Below are 24,584 nucleotides of genomic sequence, written 5' to 3'. Positions count from 1 at the left end.
AGAGGTAACTACCATCAGGGGTAAAGGGAAGGGTTTTTGTTTTCATAAAGGTGACTACAGTGGTCTTAGACAGTATTTAAATTCTACACAGTGGGACCAACTGATGATGATGTCACCAACAGCAAATTAAAAATGGGAAGCATTCAAAGAAATAATCTTGGAAGCTACTAGGCTTTTCATACTGACTAAGAAATATTGTTCAAGATTTAGGACTAAATGGATGTCACATGAACTAATTAGACATGTGGCAGAGAAGAAAAATGCATGGAATACATATAAATTAAGAGGTGACACAGAAGCCTATGATAGATATAAGCTGGTCTGTAACTAAGTGACAAAGGAGGTTAGGCAGGCACAGACAGATTACGAGAAATCCTTGGCAAAGGATGCAAAGAAAAACAACAAAGAGTTCTTTACTTATGTAAACTCTGGAAGGAAGGGGATGAATGTGATATCAATGGTTCAACTGTTGATATCGATGGTTCAACTGTTGATGGTCCTGCTCAGGTAGCTAACAAACTAAATGAATATTTTGCATCTTCATTCACACATGAGGAGATATTCAAGGAGGGGAATGCCAGAGGTGTATGAAACTCTGGCAGTGAGCAGCTAGATAATCTTGTAATAACTGAGAGTAAAGTGGAGGAGAAATTGTTGAAGATAAACATAAAAAAGGCACCTGGGGTAGATGGAATCTATCCAGTTATATAAAAGGAGGCAGCAAAGGGTGTAAGCAAACTCTTAGCCATTATTATGAGAGCTTCCTTAGACTCAGGGGAGGTACCCATGGACTGGAAATGTGCAAATGTGACCCAACTTCACAGAGGAGGATCAAAGGATGACACAAGTAATTACAGACCTTCTGTTCCAGGGAAATTAATGAAGGCATTGGTTAAAGAAGCACTGCAGGATCATCTAGACAAGACTTCGGTTATAGCTCGGATACAGCATGGGTTTGTTAAGGGGAAGTTTTGTCTGACCAATTTAATTGGATACTATGATGTAGTCACAAAGTAACTGGATGCAAAGAATAACTTTGATATCATATATTTGGATCTTAGAAAGGCTTTTGATACTGATGCACATGGAAGACTATTACACAAATTGGAGCAGTTTGGCACTGGAAACAAATTGCTGCTGTATGGATAAAGGGATGGTTGAGTAGGAGGAGAGAGAGAGAGAGAGAGAGTGGTAATCAATGGACACTGCTCTTCGTTGACTAATGTTATTTGCAGAGTCCTCCTGGGTTCAGTGTTTGGTCCATTGTTGTTTTCTGTATTCATTAATGATATTAATGATGGTATATCAGGCGTAATCTCCAAGTTTGCAGACGATACGAAGGTCGGCAGGGTTGTTAATGACACTAATGACAGTACACTGCTGCAACAGGATCTAGAAAAGCTGAGCAGATGGGCTGAAAAGTGGCAACTGAAGTTTAATATTGACAAATGTCAAATAATGCATATGGGAAGCAGTAACCCCAGAGTAACGTATCAACTGTGTGTTACTATCCTGACAGTGGTAGAGAGTGAAAAGGACTTGGGGGTAATTGTGCAGGCAGATATGAAGTTTTCTGAGCAGTACAGATGGTCTGCAAGAGTAGCTCATGGTGTCTTGTCAATGATATACAGGAATTTTTCTAGCAGGGATAAGGAGGTGATTATCCCCTTGTATAAGGCAATGGTCAGGCCACAACTTGAGTACTGTATACAGATCTGGAGGTGTCATTTTAAGAAGGATATAGAACTGTTGGTACGAGTATAGAGAAGTGCAATAAGATTAGTGAATGGAACAAAGGTTGCTCTTAGGAAGTTTTTAAGTTTTATAAATTACAGTGTCTGGAGACTAGGCACCTGCGAGGTGATCTGGTTGAGGCGTATAAAGCCTTGAATGGTTTGAGCATGCTTAATGCTGATGGGATTTTTCCTCTTGCTCAGAATATTTGCCTGAGAGGGCATAAATTCAAATTTAGGAAAGACAGTTGTAGGATAGATGTGCGGAAGTTTGCCTTTAGCCAGCGGATGATTGATTGCTGGAACAAACTTCCACCTGTCGTTGTAGAAGTTGATAGCTTAAACAGATTCAAGACAGAACTAGACAAACATTTGGAGCGAGTGAATGGGTGAAATGAGAAGGGGTGTGTGTGTGTGTGTGTGTGTGTGTGTGTGGTTTTTTTTTTTTTTTTAAGGCTGATTCTATATAAGCTTGCTTTCTTGCATCATGTGCTCTTGCTAATGTTAATGGCAAACAATGGACTAGAGGGTCTAATGTCAATGATTGGCATGATCAAGGAGTCTACAGTTAAGGACAAGATATAAAATGCAACCTTTAAGAATAGAATCCTAAAAGGAATCCTTTTAGGAATCCTGCACAGGCACACAAAGGAGAAGGAACAAAAAAGATTTACGGACGTGATACAGTCAAGCATGAAATTTTAATGTGTCTTATCAATGATTTATCAGACATTTGAAAGTTGGTAAAAGGATGTGATTATTCCTGTCTATGAGACAATAATTAGACAGCACTTAGGATACTGAAATTAGGCTCCATAACACATGCACGCACGCACACACACTCGTTTGAGGTTCAAAAAAATGGTGATTAAATTGATGATGAGCACTGATCATTGTTCTCATGAGGAACGGCATAGGTGTGAACTGCAAACATTGAGTATACATTTTAGAAGGGGAAGAAGTACCTCACTGAGGTGTATAAGGCTGTGAGCAGGATCTGTAAAAATTAACAAGACAGATTAGGTTATACACCTTCCTCATTCGGAGGGGATTTGTGTTCCCTGATGATTGGAAATGCAATAATCAGGGAACGCAAATCTAAAATCTTAGGGAGTAAGATTTTAAATTTGTGGTCAGTGTTTTATAGACATTGGAATTAGGGTTGAATTTGAAAGTGTCTGCAATTCTGTCCAGACACGATAGGAGGGAGTATATGATGAGAGCCTTGTCGATCAATTTGGCCCTGGAAAGATTGTGCAAGGCTCAAGGGGTAGAATTTTTTTCAGCCTGGACTGTACTTGTTAACAGGAGAGATTGCTTCTACAGGGATGGGATACACTTAAATAGAAAGGGTGCAAGAATATTTGCTGATGCTATCGAGGCAGTGTTAGGTGGGTCGGAAAACTGCTAGCTTGGGGGGTAGACAAAGACGAATAGATTGACAGTAGCCACTGGCAGAGGTGAAAGAGATTCTTGCACTGCTTCTATTAGAATGAGCAGAAGCCTGAAAAACAAGATGCATGATATTTCAGAGACTGCTGGGAGCCACTGCGGTACAAGTAAACACATGGGTTGTGTTAGGGTAGCTAAGAATAGAAACAGGTGCAGGTATACTTGTGTGTACACCAATGCTAGGAGTTTAGTAAATAAATTTGATGAATTTGAGGTATTGCTCAAAACATCAAAGGCAGATATTGTTGGGCATCAAAAGGCAGATATCAGAGACGTGGTGTCACACAGATATAAGGGATGCAGAACTGCAATTTGGGGAATACAACGTCTACAGAAAGGATAGACAGGATAGGAAGGGGGGGAGGTTATGCTATTAGTTAAGAAACACATAAAAACCAAGGAAGTGAAGCCAATCGACATCGCTGGACAGTGCAGTGTTGAGTCAGTTTGGTGTGACATAAGCATTGGGAGATCAAAATTGAGAGTAGGAGTGTGCTATAGGCCTAATGACTCTGATGAGTATAATAAGAAACTGTACAGGGAAATAGAGTGGGCCAGTAAATCAGAGAGTCTTATAATGGGAGATTTTAATTTTCCAGATATTGACTGGAATTTGGGGGCTGGTCACTCACACACTAGCAGGGCTTTTGTGGATTTATTGGATGACTGTTTTCTACATCAGCATGTTCAGGAGGCAACTAGAGGGAGTAATACTCTTGATTTGATTATCAGCAGTGATTCTTCATGCATTAAGAATCTGCAGATAAATGAACCACTAGGTGGCAGTGATCACAGTGTGCTGAAGTGGGATTTACTCAAAGAGGTAACTACCATTAGGGGTAAAGGGAAGGGTTATTGCTTCCGTAAAGGCGACTACGATGGACTGAGACAGTATTTAAATTCTATAGTGGGACCAACTGATGATGTTACCAACAGCAAATTCAAAATGGGAAGCATTCAAAGAACTTATCTTGGAAGCTACTAGGCTTTACATACCAACTAAGAAATATTGTTCAAGGTTTAGGCCAAAATGGATGTCAGATGAACTAATGAGGCATATGGCAGAGAAGAAAAATGCATGGGATACTTACAAATTAACACATGACACAGAAGCCTATGATAGATACAAGTTGATATGCAACCAAGTTACAAAGGAGGTTAGGCAGGTGAAGGCAGATTACGAGAAATCCTTGGCAAGGGATGCAAAGAAAAACAGCAAAGAGTTCTTTACTTATGTAAACTCTAGAAGGTAGGGGATGAATCAGATTGGTCCACTTGATATTGATGGGTCAACTGTTGATGATCTTGCTCAGGTAGCTAACAAACTAAATGAATATTTTGCATCGACATTCACACATGAGGAGTTATTCAGCGAGAGGAATGCCAGAGGTGTATTCAACTCTAGCAGTAAGCTACAGAATCTTGAAATAAACACAAGAAAGGCACCCGGGGTGGATGGGATCTATCCAGTTATATTAAAGGAGGCAGCAAAGGAAGTAAGCAAACCCTTAGCCATAATTATGAGAGCTTCCTTGGACTCAGGGGAGGTACCCATAGACTGGAAATGTGCAAATGTGACCCCTATTCACAAAGGAGGATCAAAGGCTGACACAAGTAATTATAGACCTGTCAGCTTAACTTCTGTTCCAGGAAAATTAATGGAGGCACTGGTTAAAGAAGCACTGCAGGATCATTTAGACAAGACTTCAGTTATAGCTCGGACACAGCATGGTTTTGTTAAGGGGAAGTCTTGCCTGACCAATTTGATTGGATACTATGATGCAGTCACAAAAGAACTGGATGCAGGGAATAGCTTTGATATTATATACTTGGATCTTAGAAAGGCTTTTGATACTGTTGCACATGGAAGACTGCTACACAAATTGGAGCAGTGTGACATTGGAGGCAAATTGCTGGTATGGATAAAGGGATGGTTGAGGGGGAGAAGACAGAGAGTGGTAATCAATGGACACTGCTCATCGTGGACTAATGTTATTAGTGGAGTCCCTCAGGGCTCAGTGTTGGGTCCATTATTGTTTTCTGTATTTATAAATGATATTGATGATGGTATATCAAGCTTAATGTCCAAGTTTGCAGACGATACAAAGGTTGGCAGGGTTGTCAAGGACACTACTGACACTATGCTGCTGCAACAGGATCTGGAAAGGTTGAGCAGATGGGCTGAGAGGTGGCAAATGAAGTTTAACATTGACAAATGTAAAGTACTACACATGGGAAACAGCAACCCCAGAGCAACGTATCAACTCTGTGGTACTACACTGACAGTTGTAGAGAATGAAAGGGACTTGGGGGTGGTTGTGCAGGCAGATATGAAGTTCTCTGAGCAGTGCAGATGGGCTGCAAGAGTAGCTCATGGAGTATTGTCAATGATATACAGGAATTTTTCCAGCAGGGATAAGGAGGTGATTATTCCCTTGTATAAGGCAATGGTCGGGCCACACCTAGAGTACTGTATACAGGTCTGGAGGCCTCATTTCAGGAAGGATGTAGAGCTGCTGGAACGAGTACAGAGAAGGGCAACAAGATTAGTGAATGGAACAAAGGGGTGTTCTTACGAAGAAAGGTTTAAGTTTTGCAAATTACAGTGTCTGGAGACTAGGCACCAGCGAGGCGATCTGATAGAGGTGTATAAAGCCTTGAATGGTTTGAGCATGCTCAATGCTGATGCGATTCTTCCTCTAGCTCAGAAAAATCACCTGAGAGGGCATAAATTCAAATTGAGGAAAGACAGATGTAGGATAGATGTGCGGAAATTTGCCTTTAGCCAGCGGGTGGTTGGTTGGTGGAACAGACTTCCATCCCTTGTAGTGGAGGTTGATAGCCTAAATAAGTTTAAGGCTCAGCTGGACAGGTATTTTGAACGAACAGAGGGGTGAAGTGGAAGTGGTTTTTTTTTTTTTTTTTTTTTTTGGCTGATGCTGCATAAGCTTGCTTTCTTGCATCAAATGCCTCTACTAATGCTAATGCTAATGCGCCAAGGAGATCAAAGCAGGGAGTTGGATAAAGTGTGAGTAATTGAGGGATTTATTTATTTCTGACAGATGCAGGGAAAAAAATAATAAATAAAGCCTATTTCCTTGCATCAGTAGCCATTATAATACTCAAACTAGATTTCAGATGTAAACAGAAAAATTTTCCGAGTCTATGCTGCACTGTTACAAACAACAGTCTGGACATTTTTGTTGATGTAGTAAAAGCCTTTAATCATGGTTAAAGACACTAGTTCATCAAAATTTACTTTGGTAAGCTAATGTCTTTAAAAGTGATTAAATTCATTCTAATAAGTGAAATGTACATGTCTGCCATTATTAAATAGTGTTATAGTAAAGGTAATTCTTAATAATGGTCCTGTAAAATATCTTCCACGAAGAGTGATACTTTTAGTCACTTGCAGAGCAGCCAAACTTTGACTTCTGTAAAGCAGGATATATTTTTTTTAACTCAAGACACTGGACTTAAAATTAAATTTGACATATGCATTTTATATTAAGATATAGCCACAAGATTGTTTAACAGTACAGAAGACTTTAAAACATTAATATACCTAAGATTTCTCTGTTCTGATTGTCAATCAGACACCATCAACTGATTATAACTATTTCAAGGAAGATAATGTTACAGACCTTGCCCTCTTTAGAAATGCTTTGTCAGAGGTTTGTTTATAACAATGGCCCTGCTCCCTAGACTTTGCAGTCAATAGCATTTCCAGAATTTTGTTAAAATGAGATCTGAGCAGAGCTTTTGTATATTTAACCTGGCTGAAATCCCCTCCCATTCAGCACTGCTATGAGAAATTGTTAAAATGCCTAATATCATTTGAGATAATTTGTTATATTTCAAGTTTCAAAATTTGTTAGACCAACAAATTTTAAAATTTGTTGGTCTAAATAAATTTCAAATTTTCCTAACAAATCAGAAAAATTTGTTTCTCCTGTGCTCTTTACTCCCTAACTAAGGAACCACTTCACATCAATTTTTTATCTTTCATAAAAGCTTATGGTATGTTCACTCAATGAAATTGACAGAACTGATACTGCAAAGCATGTATTTCTTCATCTATTTTTTTTATCTTGTGTGATGCTGAAAAGTGCTAGAAAAATTTCAAATCTATAAATAATGCAATATCAGCTAATGCAATTTTTGCTACCTCAGCATTTATAAGGACTTCACTTTTCAGTATGACTTGGTGAATCATGTGCAGCATTAAAGCACTTCCTCATTGAACAAATTAGCAGAATCTTCTCCTCTGGTTCTAGACAGCCCATGACCTTGGTTGTAGAGCTACATGAGAATAAGTCAGAATCATGTGTCTGATTTAGTCTGCTTTGGTAATCATCTTCCAATCCAAGGGTAAAAGATTTAACAACTGTTGGTCTAACAAATTTACACATCATTCTCCAATACATCAAGGAGTAATGACCTCAGTAAATACACGTAGCGAACACTGAAAAGTTAGGTTCAAATTTTAAGCATTGCCATAGTATTTAAAAGGAACAAGCAAAATGCTTTATTCAAGACTGAACAGAATTTTTTTTGCATGTGTGAGAATAATCTGCCTGCCTGCAGTTACCAGCTTGTGTGGGCTGTTTGGGATTGATGCACCAGAAATTTTTGTGATTCAAAACTTCTTTTCCTTAGAAGTTCATTAATTTTTCATCATTAAAAACTTTCTTTGGATATTAACTCAATTTGAAGGTATGAATCAGTGCCATTCACTAGTGATTGCTTGCTATACTTTACTTATTTGGCAATTATATTCACACAGTCACCAAATTGAAAATAGCTTCTTTCATCACTTCTAACCTCCTCTTTAAATGAACTTTAAATAAAAATTTACTCAAAGACAACTAAAATGACACACATTAATTCAAATCTGATTTCTTTCGAGACAGTAGTAAATGTCCACCAAGTATGGTGCATGCCGCTTACTGTAATCCTGGATAATATTATCATTTGTGTAATTTTTTTTTTTTTTTAATGAAAACCTCCAAACATGAGAGGTATTAATACCTGTCGTACTTAGTATTGTGCATAGGTTGAAGGTTGAGAAGATTAAGGAAGATACTTGTTGACATAAGACTTGAATTTCTGTAGATTATATTTTTTCAGGAAATATGTATGAAGGGAGGTTGTTCCAGAAAGTGGAAATTGAAGGAATAAATGAAGAAAAAGAAGAGTTCGTTCTATGAGTTTGAAGTTGGACAGTAAAAGGATGCTGAATGGCCGCAGTACATGTTTGGAGTATGGTTTGGAAGAGGGAGCTGGAATTATAGAAGCCAACTCAGAAGAACAGTGCCAAAGGAAGTATATACAGAAAAGGCATGCAGCAAAAATGGAACATCTATGAGACAGAGAATGGAGAGATTTTGTTAGAGATGGATCATTAATTAACCTAACTGCCCTCTTTTGAATGGAGTTTAGAAGCCTGAGAGAAGTTTTTGGGGGAACTGTCCCAGATGTGGGAACAATATTCAATGGTAGAGCAGATCTGAGATTTGTACAGAGAGAGAGAAGAGAATCTGTTTTGAAGAAAAGTAACATCAAGAGCGAAAGGCAAAAATCAGTTTTTTAGATGCAGAGGAAGCAATATTTCTGAGGTGCCAATGGCAAGAGAGATTAGATGTCAGAGCAATCCCTAATAGAGATATGGGATCATGTCAGATCTTGAAATCTGAGTGTCACCGAAGATAAGCATAGGAGTAGAAGAATTCTTTTTGTGAGATATCAGGCAGAATTGAGTATTAGGAGGACTGAAATTAACTAAGTTATATTTGCCTCACTGGAGAATTACCTGGAGATCAGCATTTAAGGAACTGGTAGTGGCTATTTGAAGTTGAAGCTGTTTGTGAAAAGCAAGTTTTCTCAAAGTGGAAGGTGGAATGCAATGTGCAGAAAAACTATGGATAGAATTTCCAGTCAATGAAAGATGTCATTAATTACAAGAGGAAAAGAGTGGGACTAAGAAATGAACCTTGGTGAACACCAGCATTAGTGGAAATGATAGAAGACAGAATACCATCACCTGCACTGAGCAGTCAGAGAGAAAGATGCTCAATTAAAAAAAAAAAAAAAACAGTTGGCAAATCATAAATGGAAGTTTATTTAGATGCCTTTTAAGCCAAACATAACAAAAAGACTTTGAAAGGTCAAGAGCAATGTAAACATATAGTGAAATTCAAGCAATTGAAATTCAATTGCTTGAATTTCACTATATGTTTACATTGAATTTATCCATAGATGTGTAACATAAGTCAGTATATCAACAGTTGATTGACACTTATGGAATCCATACTGGTGATTACTGATCAGATGGAAAGTTTCTAGATAGTTTAGGAGTTGGTGGTTAATGGATATCCACTACCTCAGAAAGAACAGAAGTAACTGCAATGGGGCAATATTTGGATGGTAAGGATTTATTACCTTTTTGGGAACCAGCTGAAATGAGAAAATTTCCAAGCAGAAAGGGGAAGGGGGAAACACTATAATAAGAAAGTGTGAAAAAGCAACAGAAAAGGAGTAAGCTCCCAAACAGGTTTTGAGAACAAGTGGAGAAACGGCATCAGGATCTGGCACTTCCTTGCCATCAAGACTGTTCAAAATTATTCTCATATCCTTTTGATGGAGGACTGCAGGAAGTATTGAATGGAGTGTACTTGGAATGGCAAGATCATCAATATACAAGTTAAAGAGAAGTAAAATGCTAGCGGGTCAGCTTATCTTTAGCTGACCTGCTAGCATCTTTAGCTGAGATAGCAATGGAACCATCCGGTTTGACAGAGGTAGGAATAGAGATGGGCAAAATATAGCTTTAACAAGAGACAGAATGCTCGACTGCCATTTGGATAAGAAGCAAGTTTTGTACTGGTAACCTGTTCAAAATTTAGTTTGGATTGATTAATATCTGTTTTACAATTGTTGCAAGCTTGGTGTAGGCAGAAAATTAACCTAGAGATTTGGATGCAAGCCAATTTTGATATGTAATATTTTTATCTGAACAGCCTTAGCACATTTATTTGAAAACCAAGGTTGGAATAAAGGATGAGATTTTAAGGTGGAATGTGAAATAAAGGATTTCATCCCTACAAGATTAATTTCACCGACACAATCTGAACAAACAGTACCATCAAAAGACTTAAAACAGTAATCCAACCACAGAAAGGAATAAGAGAAATCACACACACATCGTCCCATTTTGCATTCTTGTAACCCCAAACAACACGGGGTTGAGAACAGTCACAAGAGTAAGGCTCCATTGAAGAAGAGACCAATTACCATAATTGTGTACTTGGAAGGGTTGTTGGTGAGAAAAAGATCGTTGGCTGTGTGGTTAGAATTGTCTAGTATTCTGGTTTCTAAATGAACAATCTGTGTGAGGTCATTAGTAATTGCAAAAGCCTCATCGCCTCAACCAGATGGTTCTGTGTGACTCGAAATCGGAGGCCACCTGGAATCGTGAAAATTATCTCACTGTTAGGAAAGTTGGAATGGAGTAAATCAAGTTTCAGAGAGAGCAAATCAAAGCATTCCAAGCTATTTGTGGATTTGGGAGAATGATAGAGGCAACAGATGAATTTGACTGAATGGGGCAGAGAAATTTTAAGCCAAGAAGAACAAAACGAGAATATTCCAAATTACTAAGTCTCTCAGGGAATATCAGCATGGAAATATGTACAAGTACCACCTTTGAAAGCAAAAGGAAATGTATAGCAAATAATTAAGACAACTGAAATGAGGAGTGGTCGAATTAAATGATAACTGGGATTCTCTTAGAAAAGGTATTTGGGAGGGAGGGAGGGTGGTGTTGGCAGAGTGCAAGTGGAAATGGACAAAGAAGTGTTTGGTAGGTTTAGATCATTTTGCAGATAAGTTTGTTCTATTAGTTTGCCTACTCATTAGCATTAGCAGAGGCATTTGATGCAAGAAAGCAAGCTTATGCAGCATCAGCCAAAAAAAAAAAAAAAAAACCACTCCCACTTCACCCCTCTGTTCGTTCAAAATACCTGTCCAGCTGAGCCCTAAACTTATTTAGGCTATCAACTTCCACGACAAGGGATGGAAGTCTGTTCCACCAACCAACCACTCGCTGGCTAAAGGCAAATTTCCGCACGTCTATCCTACATCTGTCTTTCCTCAATTTGAATTTATGCCCTCTCAGGTAATTATTCTGAGCGAGAGGAAGAATCCCATCAGCATTGAGCATGCTCAAACCATTCAATGCTTTATACACCTCTATCAGATCACCTCGCTGGTGCCTAGTCTCCAGACACTGTAATTTGCAAATCTTAAGCCTTTCTTCGTAAGAGCACCCCTTTGTTCCATTCACTAATCTCGTTGCCCTTCTCTGTACTCATGATGTACTCAGTAGTAAGAAAAAGTGGGGGAGGACATTTTGTATTAAGTAATGAAATTTTTGGATATGGTGTATATATGGCAATATATAAAAGCTTCTTGATATAACATGACCTTGACAATATCCTCTGCATATACACTACCTGGACTTCCTCCAGTCACTATCTGGCAGAGTAGAGGCAGCAAGTTTATACACTAGCTGATCCAGAAACCTCACAGAGAGTTAGGAATAGATTTGGTTCGATGGACTATCTATAAGCCAACCTGCAAACACTGTTTTACACCTGTACCCTCAAAATGAAAGGAAGACTGGAACTTGCCATGATGACCATCATAACCTCAAAAGACAACAATCATACTGCATGATGAAAGAGATGTGGGGGGGGGGGGTAGTTGGAGCTTTGCTTTGGAGTCTAAACAAGGGTTTCACCACTTTGAGCCTTCAATAAGTAGTGGAGATATTACACCAGTTGATGAGGGTCAGCTACCACCTAATAATGTCTGGTAACACAGAGGGGTGGCATTCCTCCATGTGGGGTGGATGCCACATCGCGACCCCTGCTTATGTTGGTTGTCACAGAACAACTGGACTTTGTCGAAATTCAATCCAATTGACCTGTATTCTGTATTCGGGTGACACTCAATGTCACCTGAATACAGGTTCCATGTGTTTTAGACTCCCAGGTGGACTAAGCTTGTCATAACTGAGTTAATGTCAGTGACAGCCTCAAAGACTCAAGAACTGTTTAGCATTACTAATGGCAAATGATGAAAGAAAGCAAGGTTATACAGCCTCAGCCAAAAAAAAAAAAAAAAAAAAAACCCTTCCAATTTCACCTATTCAGTCCCTCCAGTAGTTTGTCTAGTTCTGCTTTGAATTTATTTAAGCTATCAACTTCCACAACGACAAATGGAAGTTTGTTCCAGCAATCAATCACCTGCTGGCTAAAGGCAATTTCAGCACATTATTCTGCAACTACTCTTCCTCAATTTGAATTTGTGCCAACTCACATGTGTGTAGTATGAGCAAGAGGAAGAATTCCATTAGCATTGAGCCTGTTCAATCCATTCAAAGTCTTAAACACTTCAATCAGATCACGACGTAGGTGCTAGTATCCAAATGTAATTTGCAGAAATGAAGCCTTTGTTGATAAGTGCAGCCCTTTGTTCCCCTCACAAATCTCACTGACCTTCTCTGTACTCATTAAAGTAGCTCTACATCCTTTCTAAAATGAGGCCTCCGGACCGACATGCAGTACTCACTGCCTTATACAAAGGGGTAAACACTTCCTTATCCCTGCTAGCAAGATTCCTATATATCATAGACAAAACCCAATGGGCTGTCCTGGTAGCCTGTCTGCACTGCTTATATCAACTTCATATCCAATTGCACAATTACCCCCAGGTTTTTTTCATTTTCCGCTACAATAATTGTACTACCATACAGTTTGTATTACTACCCATATGCAGTATTTTGCTTTTGTCAATGTTAAACTTCAATTGCCATTTGTCAGCCCATCTGCCTAACTTTTCTAGCTCCTATTGCAGTAGCATACTATCATTCCTCTCATTAACAACCCTGCTAACCTTTATATCATTTGCAAACTTGGACATTATGCCTGATATGTCTTCATCAATATTGCACATAAATATAGAAAACAACAATGGGCCTAACACTAAACCCTGGTGGACTCCACTAATAACATTACTCCACAAAGAGCAATGTCCATTGATTACCATCCCTTTATCCATAGCAGCAACCTGCCCTTAATGCCAGTAGCATAAGGGCAATTTGTACAGCAACCTTTTATGTGCAACAACAGTATCGAAAGCTTTTCTAAAATCCAAGTATATGATATCAAAATTATTATTTTCATCCAGTACCTCTGTGACCACATCGTAGTATCCAGTTATATTGGTCAGACAAGGATTTCCCCTTAACAAACCCATGCTGTGTTTGAAGTATAATTGCAACCTCATCTAGATGATCTTGCATTGCTTCTCTTACAAGTGGTTTCCTTATTTTCCCTGGAAGAGAAATTAGACAACAGGTCTGTAATTACTCATGTCACCTTTCGATCACTCTTCTGAATTGGGGATACATTTGCAGATCTTGTCTGCGGAGATCTCCCCCCGAATCCAAAGTTGCAGAGCAGTTGAACAATCGATATTGAATGGACCAATTTGATTAATCCTCTTCTTTCTAGTGTTTACATAAGTTAAGAAGTCTTTGCTGTTTTTCTTTGCATCCTTCGCCAAAAGATTTCCCGTTATCTGATTTCTCCTGCTTAACCGCCTTTGTAACTTGATTACAGACTATTTTATATCTACCACAGGTTTCTGTGTTGCCTGATATAAAATATCGGGCAACACAGAAACCCGTGTATTTTTCTTCTCTCCTGCAAGTCTCATCACTTAATCTGACATGAATTTAGGCCTACAACTTGAAGAGTATTTCTTAGTTGGTATGGAAGGCCTAGTAACTTCTATGATTAATTCCTCGAATGTTTGCCATTTAGAATTTGCTGATGGTAACATTATCAGTTGTTCCCACTGTACAGAGTTTAAAAACTGTCTCTGAGACCTTTGTAGTCCCCCTTTACAAAAGTAAAAATTCTTTCCTTTACCCTTAATGTTTTTTCCCCCCTCTTTTATGAAACCTTCCGTCAGTGTCGATCCACAGGCGATATTCTGGCTTATGTTACCCATTTATGGACAAATTCAATGGAAAAGTTTGGTGAAACACAAGCAGTTGCTCTTGACATCTCAAATGCTTTCGATCGTGTTTGGCATAAAGGTCTTCTAAACAAGTTTCCATCTGGTTTGCCAACTGTTTTTTGTAATTGGTTATCCAGTTTTCTCTCTGATCGCTCACTGAGGGTGATGGTAGATGGCTCTCTGTCTTATAACTTCTCCACCAATGCCGGTGTCCCCCAAGGTTCAGTTCTTTCCTCCACTCTTTTCCTCTTGTATATTAATGACCTTCTTCCATTGACTGGAAATCCTATCCATAGTTTTGCCGACGATAGCACATTGCATTCCACTTTCCATTTTGAAAAACCTTGCCCTGCTCAATCAACTTCAACTTCTCGAATATCCGCTACCATTCCTTAAATGCCAATCTCCAGGTAATTCTCCAGTGGGGCAAAGACAACTTAGTTGATTTCAATCCTTCTAAAACTCAGTCTTGTCTTATATCTCACAAAAAGGATTCTTCTGCTCCTATGCTTATTTTTGATGACACTCCAATTTCTAGGCAATATGATATCTCTCTTTTGGGGATTACCCTAACTTCTAATCTCTCTTGGCACAAGAACATTACAAATACTGCTTCCTCTGCATCTAAAAAACTTGGTTTTTTCTTTCACTCTCGGCGTTACTTTTCTTCCAAACAGCTGCTCACTCTGTATACAAATCCGCCCTGCCATGCAATATTGTTCTCACATCTGGGGTGGTGTCCCCAAAACCTCTCTCAGGCTTCTAGATTTCATTCAGAAGAGGACAATTAATTTAATTAATGACTCCTCTCTAACAGAGTCTCTCCGTCTCATAGACGTACTGTTTCTGCGGTATGCCTTTTTTTTTATAGATACTTCCATGGGCACTGTTCTTCTGAATTGGCTTCTATAATTCCTGCTCTCTCTTTTAAAACAGTCCGAACACGTGCCGCTACCAGTCAACATCCATTTACTGTCCAACTTCAAACTCACAGAACCAACTTTTCATCTTCCTCGTTTATTCATTCAACTGCCGTTTTCTGGAACAACCTTCCTTCATATGTATTTCCTGAAAATTACAGTCTACAGAAGTTCAAGTCTAATGTCAACAAATATCTTCTTTCGTCTTCTCGACCTCCAACCCAAGCATGGTACTAAGCACTATAGGTTCTAACACCTATCATGTTGGAGGTTTTCATTAAAAAAAAAAAAAAAAGAAAAAAAAAAAAAAAAGACTTTGAAATGTCAAGAGCAAACTGCTTGAATTTCACCAAACTTTTCCACTGAATTTGTCCACAGATGGTTAACAGAAGACAGAATATTACCAGTAGATTGACACTGATAGAATCCATACTGATGATCACTGATCAGATGGAAGGTATCTAGACAGCGATGCTGCATAAGCTTGCTTTCTTGTACTGTATGCCTCTACTAATGTTAATGCTGAGTGCAATGGGATGATAATTGGATGAGAGGAATTTGTCATCCTTTTAAGGAACTGGTTGGATATGAGCAAATTTCCAAGCAGAAGGGAAAAGACCTTTGAAATAAGAAAGTGAAAAAAGGTGACACAAACAGGAGTATGTTCAGGTGTAAGAACAGGTGGAGAAATAACATCAGGCCCTGGAGCTTTCTTAGCATCGAGACTGTTCAAAATCGTTCTGGCATTCTTTTGATGGAAGACCACAGGAGGCATTAAAGGGAGTGTATTAGGAATGGTAGGAGGTGGTTTACCAAGATCATCAGTACATGATTTGGGAGAAAACTAGGATTCCAGCCGGTCAGTTTTATCTTTGGCAATAGTACCAGTTGTTTTTGACAGAACTATTATTAGAGTTAGACAAAGGTTGTGGCCAATAGCTTTGCCAATGCTCAACTATCATTTGGAAAAGAAGCAAGTTTTCGACAGTTAGCCTGTTCAAAATCTAGTTGAGACTGATTAATAACTGGTATTTATAAATATTTGTTCACTAACTCTAATAACTTCTAGCAAAATACCTTTGAAGCAAAACCACCGTCTGGCAAATCATGGATGATCTGAATTTTATATGGATGATATAATGAGATAAGGTAAGTTACTATGCAATATCTAATAAAGAGATCTACTCAATATTTTAAGGACAAGAGACTGAATACTGATTTTTTGGGCTGCTGCCAAAATAAACTTTTCAACATAATTCTTGATGATAACGAATTTGGAACATTTCCATGTTTCCCAGTTTAAAACACTGCCTGAATTTTTTTTTTTTTTTTTTTTGTTTGTTTTGCAAAGTTCTGTCTAATCTGATAAAGTTTTGCATCTAAAAAATCGGCATCAACACTGACACACCAGTTATGGGACTAGTGATGGCACCATTCTTTATGATCCCATGGTTATCCCCTTGACTTGTTTGTAATTGGCAATGATTCTGCATAGGCATGTTTCTAGGGCAGTACAGATATCTATGGTTATTAGTTTTAATCCCATGTGCAGTAGTTTGTATTCGAATTATGCTGTTTTTTTTTTGGAACCCAGATAGCTGTTTGGAAGAGAGATGAATATGAACAGGAGGATGAGTGTTGTGGTCCAGTGTTGCGGCAGCCATGATGGTCAGTGTTGCCAATTATGAAATTTGTTTTCCATGGAATAATTATGCTATCTTTTTTATTTCATAATTGAAATAAAAAAGATAGCATAATTATTCCATGTGCAGAGAGCAACTCCAGGGTCAAGGATGTACCTCATTATCTACCCTGTACTGCCACCTATTTATACTTCACATAAACATTGTGAAAAACTAGACTAGTGTTTATAATAAATTGTTAAAAGCAGGCAGCATTTGTTTTTCTTCATTTTAGAAGTCACAGAGTTAGAAGTGAAATATTCAGACATTTAAGGTTGTCATACTATCTGCTATTTCACTAAGTAGTTTTCTCAGGAGATTCTAAATCCTTACTGCCAACCTCTTATAATAAATAATAGCAATATCCTTGTCCACTGGAGATAACTGACTGTATTAAATGGCATGTTAGCAATAGCAACAGCAAATATAACCAAAACTGAAAAAAGTTAACTGTAACTATCATCATCATCATCATTCACTTGTTCTGCCTTGTCATGTCAGAACATATCACTAAGATTCTGTAGGGTAGATAATGAGGTACATCACTGACCCTAGAGTTGCTCTCTGCACATGGTAATGAATAGGGGCTGGTGCAGATGACCGGCAAGGTTAACATTCTGTAAGGGTGCAATATTTTAAACTGATGAAAAAACATTGAACAGGAAGTTTATTTTTAAAGGAATGAAAAAAAGAAAACGGAACCAAAAAACAAATTTTGATTTAAAAATGGGTCTTGTCTCTTGGACAGATATATTTATCATCCATTTCTCTGGTTCTTGCCATCTTGCCTAACCTGCACATGACAGAATATAAAAAGTACATAGATCTACTATATTTCACATCTGCACTCAACCCTTTAGTCATCCTTCATATTTAAATAAATGTGTAGGATAATTAAAGTTTAACACTTGTTCAACTCCTAAAAGTAACACAGTTTAACATTGACAAATGTAAAGTACTACATATGGGAAACAGCAACCCCAGAGCAACGTATCAACTCTGTGGTACTACGCTGACAGTGGTAGAGAATGAAAGGGACCTGGGGGTGGTTGTGCAGGCAGATATGAAGTTTTCTGAGCAGTGCAGACGGGCTGCAAGAGTAGCTCATGGTGTATTGTCGATGATATATAGGAATTTTTCTAGCAGGGATAAGGAGGTGATTATTCCCTTGTATAAGGCAATGGTCAGACCGCACCTAGAGTACTGTATACAGGTCTGGAGGCCTAATTTCAAGAAGGATGTAGAGATGCTGGAACGAGTACAGAGAAGGGCAACAAGATTAGTGAATGGAACAAAGGGGTGCTCTTACGAAGAAAGGCTTACGTTTTGCAAATTACAGTGTCTGGAGACTAGGCATCGGCGAGGTGATCTGATAGAGGTATATAAGGCTTTGAATGGTTTGAGCATGCTCAATGCCGATGGGATTCTTCCTCTTGCTCAGAATAATCACCTGAGAGGGCATAAATTCAAATTGAGGAAAGACAGATGTAGGATAGACGTGAGGAAATTTGCCTTTAGCCAGCGGGTGGTTGGTTGCTGGAATAGACTTCCATCCCTTGTCGTGGAAGTTGATAGCCTAAATAAGTTTAAGGCTCAGCTGGACAGGTATTTCGAACGAACAGAGGGGTGAAGTGGAAGTGGTTATTTTTTATTTTTTTATTTATTTATTTATTTGTTTTTTTTTTTTTTTTTTTTGGCTGATGCTGCATAAGCTTGCTTTCTTGCATCAAATGCCTCTACTAATGCTAATGCTAAAGTGGAAGGGTTGCAATATAAAAACAGCCTTGTCACAGAATAATGTCAGTCATTTTATGACTTAAAATGAAGGAATGGCACAGTTAAATGAGCACATAGACATTTACATTTGACGATAGAGAGGTATTAAATGCTCTATTATTCCTATATTCTATTATCTTATGAGATGCTACAAGGAATTACCTTTATTTTTTGCTGCAGGATGGCTTTTTCGACCAACTCTCCTAGTCCAACGCATTAACAATTAATTTGTAACAACGATATAATTATAAGATTAATTAAACGTCTTCCCCACTGTCAGAACAGTAGCGGGACAACCCCATGGTATCAATATTGGTCGCCCAACTCAACACAGAGCTCCAACCCCCCCCCCCCCACCAGTAAAGAAAACATCACGTTCAACATCATTAAAACTAAATTTAAAATTAAATTTGATGTAAAAAAGCTTAACTGCATATAGAGCAATATTCTCTTCATTTCTTCAGTTGGACTAAGGCTTTTCGAAACTACATCTTCACAGGAATAAGAGCAAACCAATAAAGTTAACCAGAAAAATTTGTCTTATGTAGTACTTTTTTGTTCTTCACACATGCGCATAAATGACCAATCATCAGATAATAGGAATGGTCTACGGATATTAATTGAATTTATACATAACTTTGTCTCGAGAGTTTCAACAATAAGTAATTTATTGCGGGAACAAATTAAATAATGTCCCAACCTTATTTGGCCAAGTAAAATTACACAAAACAGGATACCCAATACGTCCGATTGTGTCACATAAGAATTCTGCCTTTGCTTCATTAGCCATGTTTATCTATCCAATTCTAAAATCATTTAGAGAACATTTAACATATAACATTAAAAATTACGATGCATTATTCATGTCCCTTAAAGATCTTCATATTAAAAAAGATAATAAGCTATGTTCATTGGATGTGACCTCATTACTTACAAATGTAAATGTTCCATATGCTTTATACATAGTTTGGACCCTTTTAAATGATGACGATATAAAGATTAATAACACTAGACTTCCCAAAGATAGAATCTTTGAACTAATGAAATTATTAGTAAATGCCAATTATATTCTCTTTCAAGACAAAATCTATAGACAGATTTTTGGTCTACCAATGGGCCTAAACATCAGTGGACTCACTGCTGAATTATACTTGGATAAATTAGAAAAGTTGCATCTTAACCCATTCTTGCCACAGATCACATATTACGGAAGATACCTGGATGACATTTTGATTAGTACAGATCATTTGACCATAAATAATGTACTACAGGTTTTTAATAATATCCATTCAAGATTAAAATTTACATTGGAAAAAGAAGCAGAAACAGTCCATTAATTTCCTAAATTTTACCATACATAGATTATATCATAAATTAAATTTCAGTATATATAGAAAACCCACTAATAAAGGTATGCTTTTACATTTCCATAGTTACCACCCCTATTCGTATAAAAAAAATCAGTCATGTTGAATTAATTCATTAAAGCGTTTAAATATTCTTCCTCCCAGATTTTATTAACACCAGAAATAAATGAGCTAACAAGGAGATTTATAAACAGGGGTTACCCTTTAACCATTATAAACAAAGTTAAGACCTTTGCATGGAAAATTTAAATTTTCCATGCAAAGGTCTTAACTTTGATTTTTTCCTTAGCATGGAAAAAATAAATAAAAACCGGGAAACACAATGTATGTAAATTTTACATGGACAAAAAACATTTTATTACCATACCTTATGCCACGCAATAGTATAACAAACTTAAAAAATCAAATATGCAAAGGTACTGACACGAAAATTATACCCAAACCAAGGAATAAATTATATATGTTTTTTAGAATTTGACCTTTAAATACCATCTTTCAATTACAACAAGATCTCATATACAGCATCGCATGTAAAAACTGTGATGCGGTTTATGTAGGTTCTACCATGGGGGCAGTCGAGCAAAACAACATGAAGCTTTAGTTCAGGCAGGTCGATCAAATGCATCGGAACTGTTGTTTCATGCGATCAATGAACAACACGTTGATTTTAATGAAGCAAAAATAATAAATATCCAACATAACTACTGTAAATTACTTATTGCGGAAACCCTCAAGATAAAGTTATGTATAAATTCAATTAATATTCGTAGACCATTCCTATTATCTGATGACTGGTCATTTATACACATGTGTGAAGAACAAAACAGTACTACATAAGACAAATTCTTCTGGTTAACTTTTTTTGGTTTGCTCTTATTCCTGTGAAGATGTAGTTTTGAAAAGCCTTAGTCCAACTTAAGGAATGAAGAGAATATTGCTCTATATGTAGTTAAGCTTTTTTACATCAAATTTAATTTTAATTATGTTGAACGTGATTTTTTTCTTACTGGCAGGGGGGGGGGTGGTAGTTGGAGCTCTGGGTTGAGTTGGGCATCCAATATTGATACCATGGGGTTGTCCCGCTACTGTTCTGACATTGGGAAGATGTTTAATTAATCTTATAATTATATTGTTGTTACAAATTAATTGTTAACGCGTTCCACTAGGAGAGTTCGTCAAAAGAAGCCATTCTATAGCGAAAAATAAAGGTAATCCCTGTAGCATCCCATTGACATTTACATAAGTACTTGGCTGTCCCAACAAGAGTTGTAACAGCAGATGGAAATGTATATTTAAAATGCTGCTAATTCACCTGCAACATTCTATTTTTTATAATTCAAAAATATGCTATATTTTCCCAAATCTTATGGATACTAGACACTCAATGGATTTGGGAAAAAAAACGTAATCCACCTGTCACGTACATAAGGTGTTCATGCTAGAGGCAAGCAGTTCAACAAAATACGTAGATGGGTCAAACATTGAGCTCAGTGACTTCCAATGGCAGAGGGGGGTCATCACAGGGTGCCATATCAATACTCAATCTGTTCTGCTGCAACACCCTAGATCAATGGTAGCTAATATAATCACCAAATAGAAATTTAATGGTGCTACTATAGCCAGGAAGTATTCAGATAGTTACAGAAATTGCCAGAAAGAGACCAGAGATTGTCCAGAGAAATCACATATTGTCCTTGTTCTATAGTACAAGGACAATATGTGAGGATAGGAAAGAAGGCTACATAGCACCAGATTTTACTGAAGCACACAAACACAATGCACAGTGTCAAGCTGTCGTATGCACAACCCGTCATAAAATGGACCCTGGAACTTTGGAAAGCTATATTATGGAGTGGTGACTCATGGTACTTGGACTTGGGTTTCCAATCTGGTGGCCGTGTTTGGGTCTGGTGGATGCCTGGAAAACATTATTTATCAGTGTGTCATCCCAACTGTGAAGTTTGGTGGAGTTGCTGTATATTGACACGTGGAAAATTCCACTTTTCCTACTGTTTCAACAATATTCAACAGGTTTACTCTCCATTATCCAGGGCATTGCATTCAGTAGGTAATGTTTTTAACTTCCCTGACAAAAAAAAATAATTTTTTTTTCGACGTTCTGGATTGTTATTGGGGTTTCCATGGTACACACAAATTTTTAGGTAGCTTCAAAGCCAGCAAAGGTGAAGTGAGGGAATATGGAGGAGGTGGGAGGATATCCTGTTGGGAAATAACACGAAATGGCGCTTCAATTTCCCAACATCGGTTTGTCTCTCCCCAAATGTTCATGTAGCGTAATTACCCAACAACATGTCTTATGAAATTACAAAAATATCAATTAATGATGAAAAATGAAAAATTATACTGAACTTATAGTTATTTATAAATTAAAATTCAGAAGAATATTTCTAGTACTGGTGTTGAAAGGCACGTATACATAATTTCAACTTATTTCTCCTGTGTTATATTGGATTTAATACAGGAGAAAACATTTCTTACATTTGTAAGAAATAAAATGGATTTAATGGGAGATAACTGCTCTGAGGAACTTATGAAAAATGGTAAACAGATCATTTTTAATTTGATTGAATATATGCACATAGTAGATTTAAAATTTAGAATAATTAAATAAAATTAATTAATGGCCATATATTCCAAGTTCCTTTGGTGGCTGGAAAAAGCAAATTAAATTATCTAAATGCTCTATAAAAACCATAATGGATTTCATCTTTCTATGCAGATGAAGAGCTCAAAGCATTGAGCTCAATGAAGAGTAATATGCATTACTCTTCAGCCCACCCTGGTATGATACAAGAGAGTAGAAATCTTCTGACTCCACTTTGCAAATCAAAGGGCTTGTCTCTGTTGAGTATCAAATTCTAACCTAGGTGCAATTTAAAACTGGGCCAATAACACATTTCCTGCCCCACAATGATTAATAACCCCAACTGGGTTTCTTTAAAAAGACTTTTATACAGATCAAATCTCTTAATTCCATTTCCAAAATGCTTCTTTTCTACTTAGCAGGTCCAATTATTTGACAGAAAGTTGGTTTATGTAGAGTTGCTGTACATTCTTCACCATCACAGTACAGCTCTTTTGACATGCATCAAGTAGAAGCCTTATTAATTCCTCTGACTAATAGAATTCCTCTCTAGATAAATTCTTTCTTTATTTCATACCCAGCCTTATTCAGTATTCCAACACTGAATCCTGGAAAACTATTCCTGGAAAATAGCTTTTACAGGAAAACAAATTGAGGAAACTATTCTAAAACTATTCTATATGCTAATATTTACAGATATTACTAGTGTGATAAATACTATTCCTCTTAATTTATGTTTATTAAGTTGTGATCTGACTGTTCTGTACATTTATATTTGATTATGTAATTTATATTTATTTACCTGATGTTTCTGTGTCAATTTTATCAATATTTAACAGATGTAAACCTCTAGTTTTATTTACACAGAACAAGTATGGCTAAATGCTTTGTAATTTTTCTCATTGCAACTAATAAGCTGATATTTATTCATGCAAATTGGATGAATTATTCTTTGCATAACTTACTGATGTTTTCTACTCTGTAAGTTGTTCTGAATAAATTTTGGAAGCTGTGCCAATATATATCTATTTGATCATAAAGTAGACTATTATCAATATTACATATCAAGAACAGATGTCATATATTTTATAACTAAAATCCTTTTTTTTTGATAATTTTACCGATGGATGGCCAACTTACTTGTGATATGACATCTCCGTGAGCTGTTCGCACCTGATAAAGATAACGATACTTTTTCTGGCGCTGTTCAGCTCGAGATTCTTCTTGCCTTATCCTTTGTAAATTTAACTGGCGTGACCGCCGAGAAGGTGCCACTGCAAATATACATAAACCTTTGGTTCATATTTAGCAATACCTCATATAAATAAAAGAAAAACTATTTTAAATTTGTTTAGCTATATTTCTTTTAACATTTATTTTAAGCAAAAACTTATCCTTATTCTTCATTTATATTCAATACTTTATCTGTACACTCAAAAATTACAATACAATCTTTCTGTCTGCAGAGGTTACATTTCCAAAGATGTCTCTGAACTGCAAACTTTAAGGGTGGGTGTGAAGGTGAAAAGGGGTGGGGGGTTAGGGTTTTTGAATCAGAAATAAATTTTATATAAAATACATTTTAGTACTGAGTTGATATTTCTTATACTTACTGACTGGTCATTGATTCTTCCAGGTATATGCTGAGTAGAAATCTGTAGGTTATCTGAATATAGTTTTTAGTATATTTCTTCCACTGTCTGTACAATTTTTTTCTTAACTTTTAAAATACATTTTAGATGTGGTTTGAACCAATATTTAGACTGAGATAATCTTACAAGTTTGGACACTGAAAATGCTTTTATATTAAAAAGTTTACATGTTGCTACACTTTTTTTTTTTACTATTCTGGAATACATACAAGTAATTTGTTGTATTCGTAAAAAAAGTTATGTTAACATAATACATCCAAAAACTCATCAGCATTGAAGGTTATATTCCACATATTGTAAGAAAAGTCA

General features: G+C 37.0%; 1 protein-coding gene across 2 annotated transcripts in view; it reads right to left on the bottom strand.

The window, feature by feature from the left end:
• The window catches only part of LOC150091183 (transmembrane protein 198), a 278,344-nt gene that overhangs the window by 18,607 nt on the left and 235,153 nt on the right, over positions 1-24,584 (bottom strand). For both annotated transcript variants that reach the window (XM_090382651.1, XM_090382643.1), the window contains exon 7: positions 23,764-23,897. In XM_090382651.1, the coding sequence (XP_090238777.1) occupies positions 23,764-23,897 (134 nt within the window). The remainder of the gene's footprint in view (positions 1-23,763; positions 23,898-24,584) is intronic.

This window comes from Mastigoproctus giganteus, chromosome 1, assembly GCF_048544385.1.
Source record: "Mastigoproctus giganteus isolate SK-2022 chromosome 1, ASM4854438v1, whole genome shotgun sequence".
NCBI lineage: Eukaryota > Metazoa > Arthropoda > Arachnida > Uropygi > Thelyphonidae > Mastigoproctus > Mastigoproctus giganteus.
Note: the sequence above shows the minus strand (reverse complement) of the source record. Positions and strands in the feature narration are given on the sequence as shown.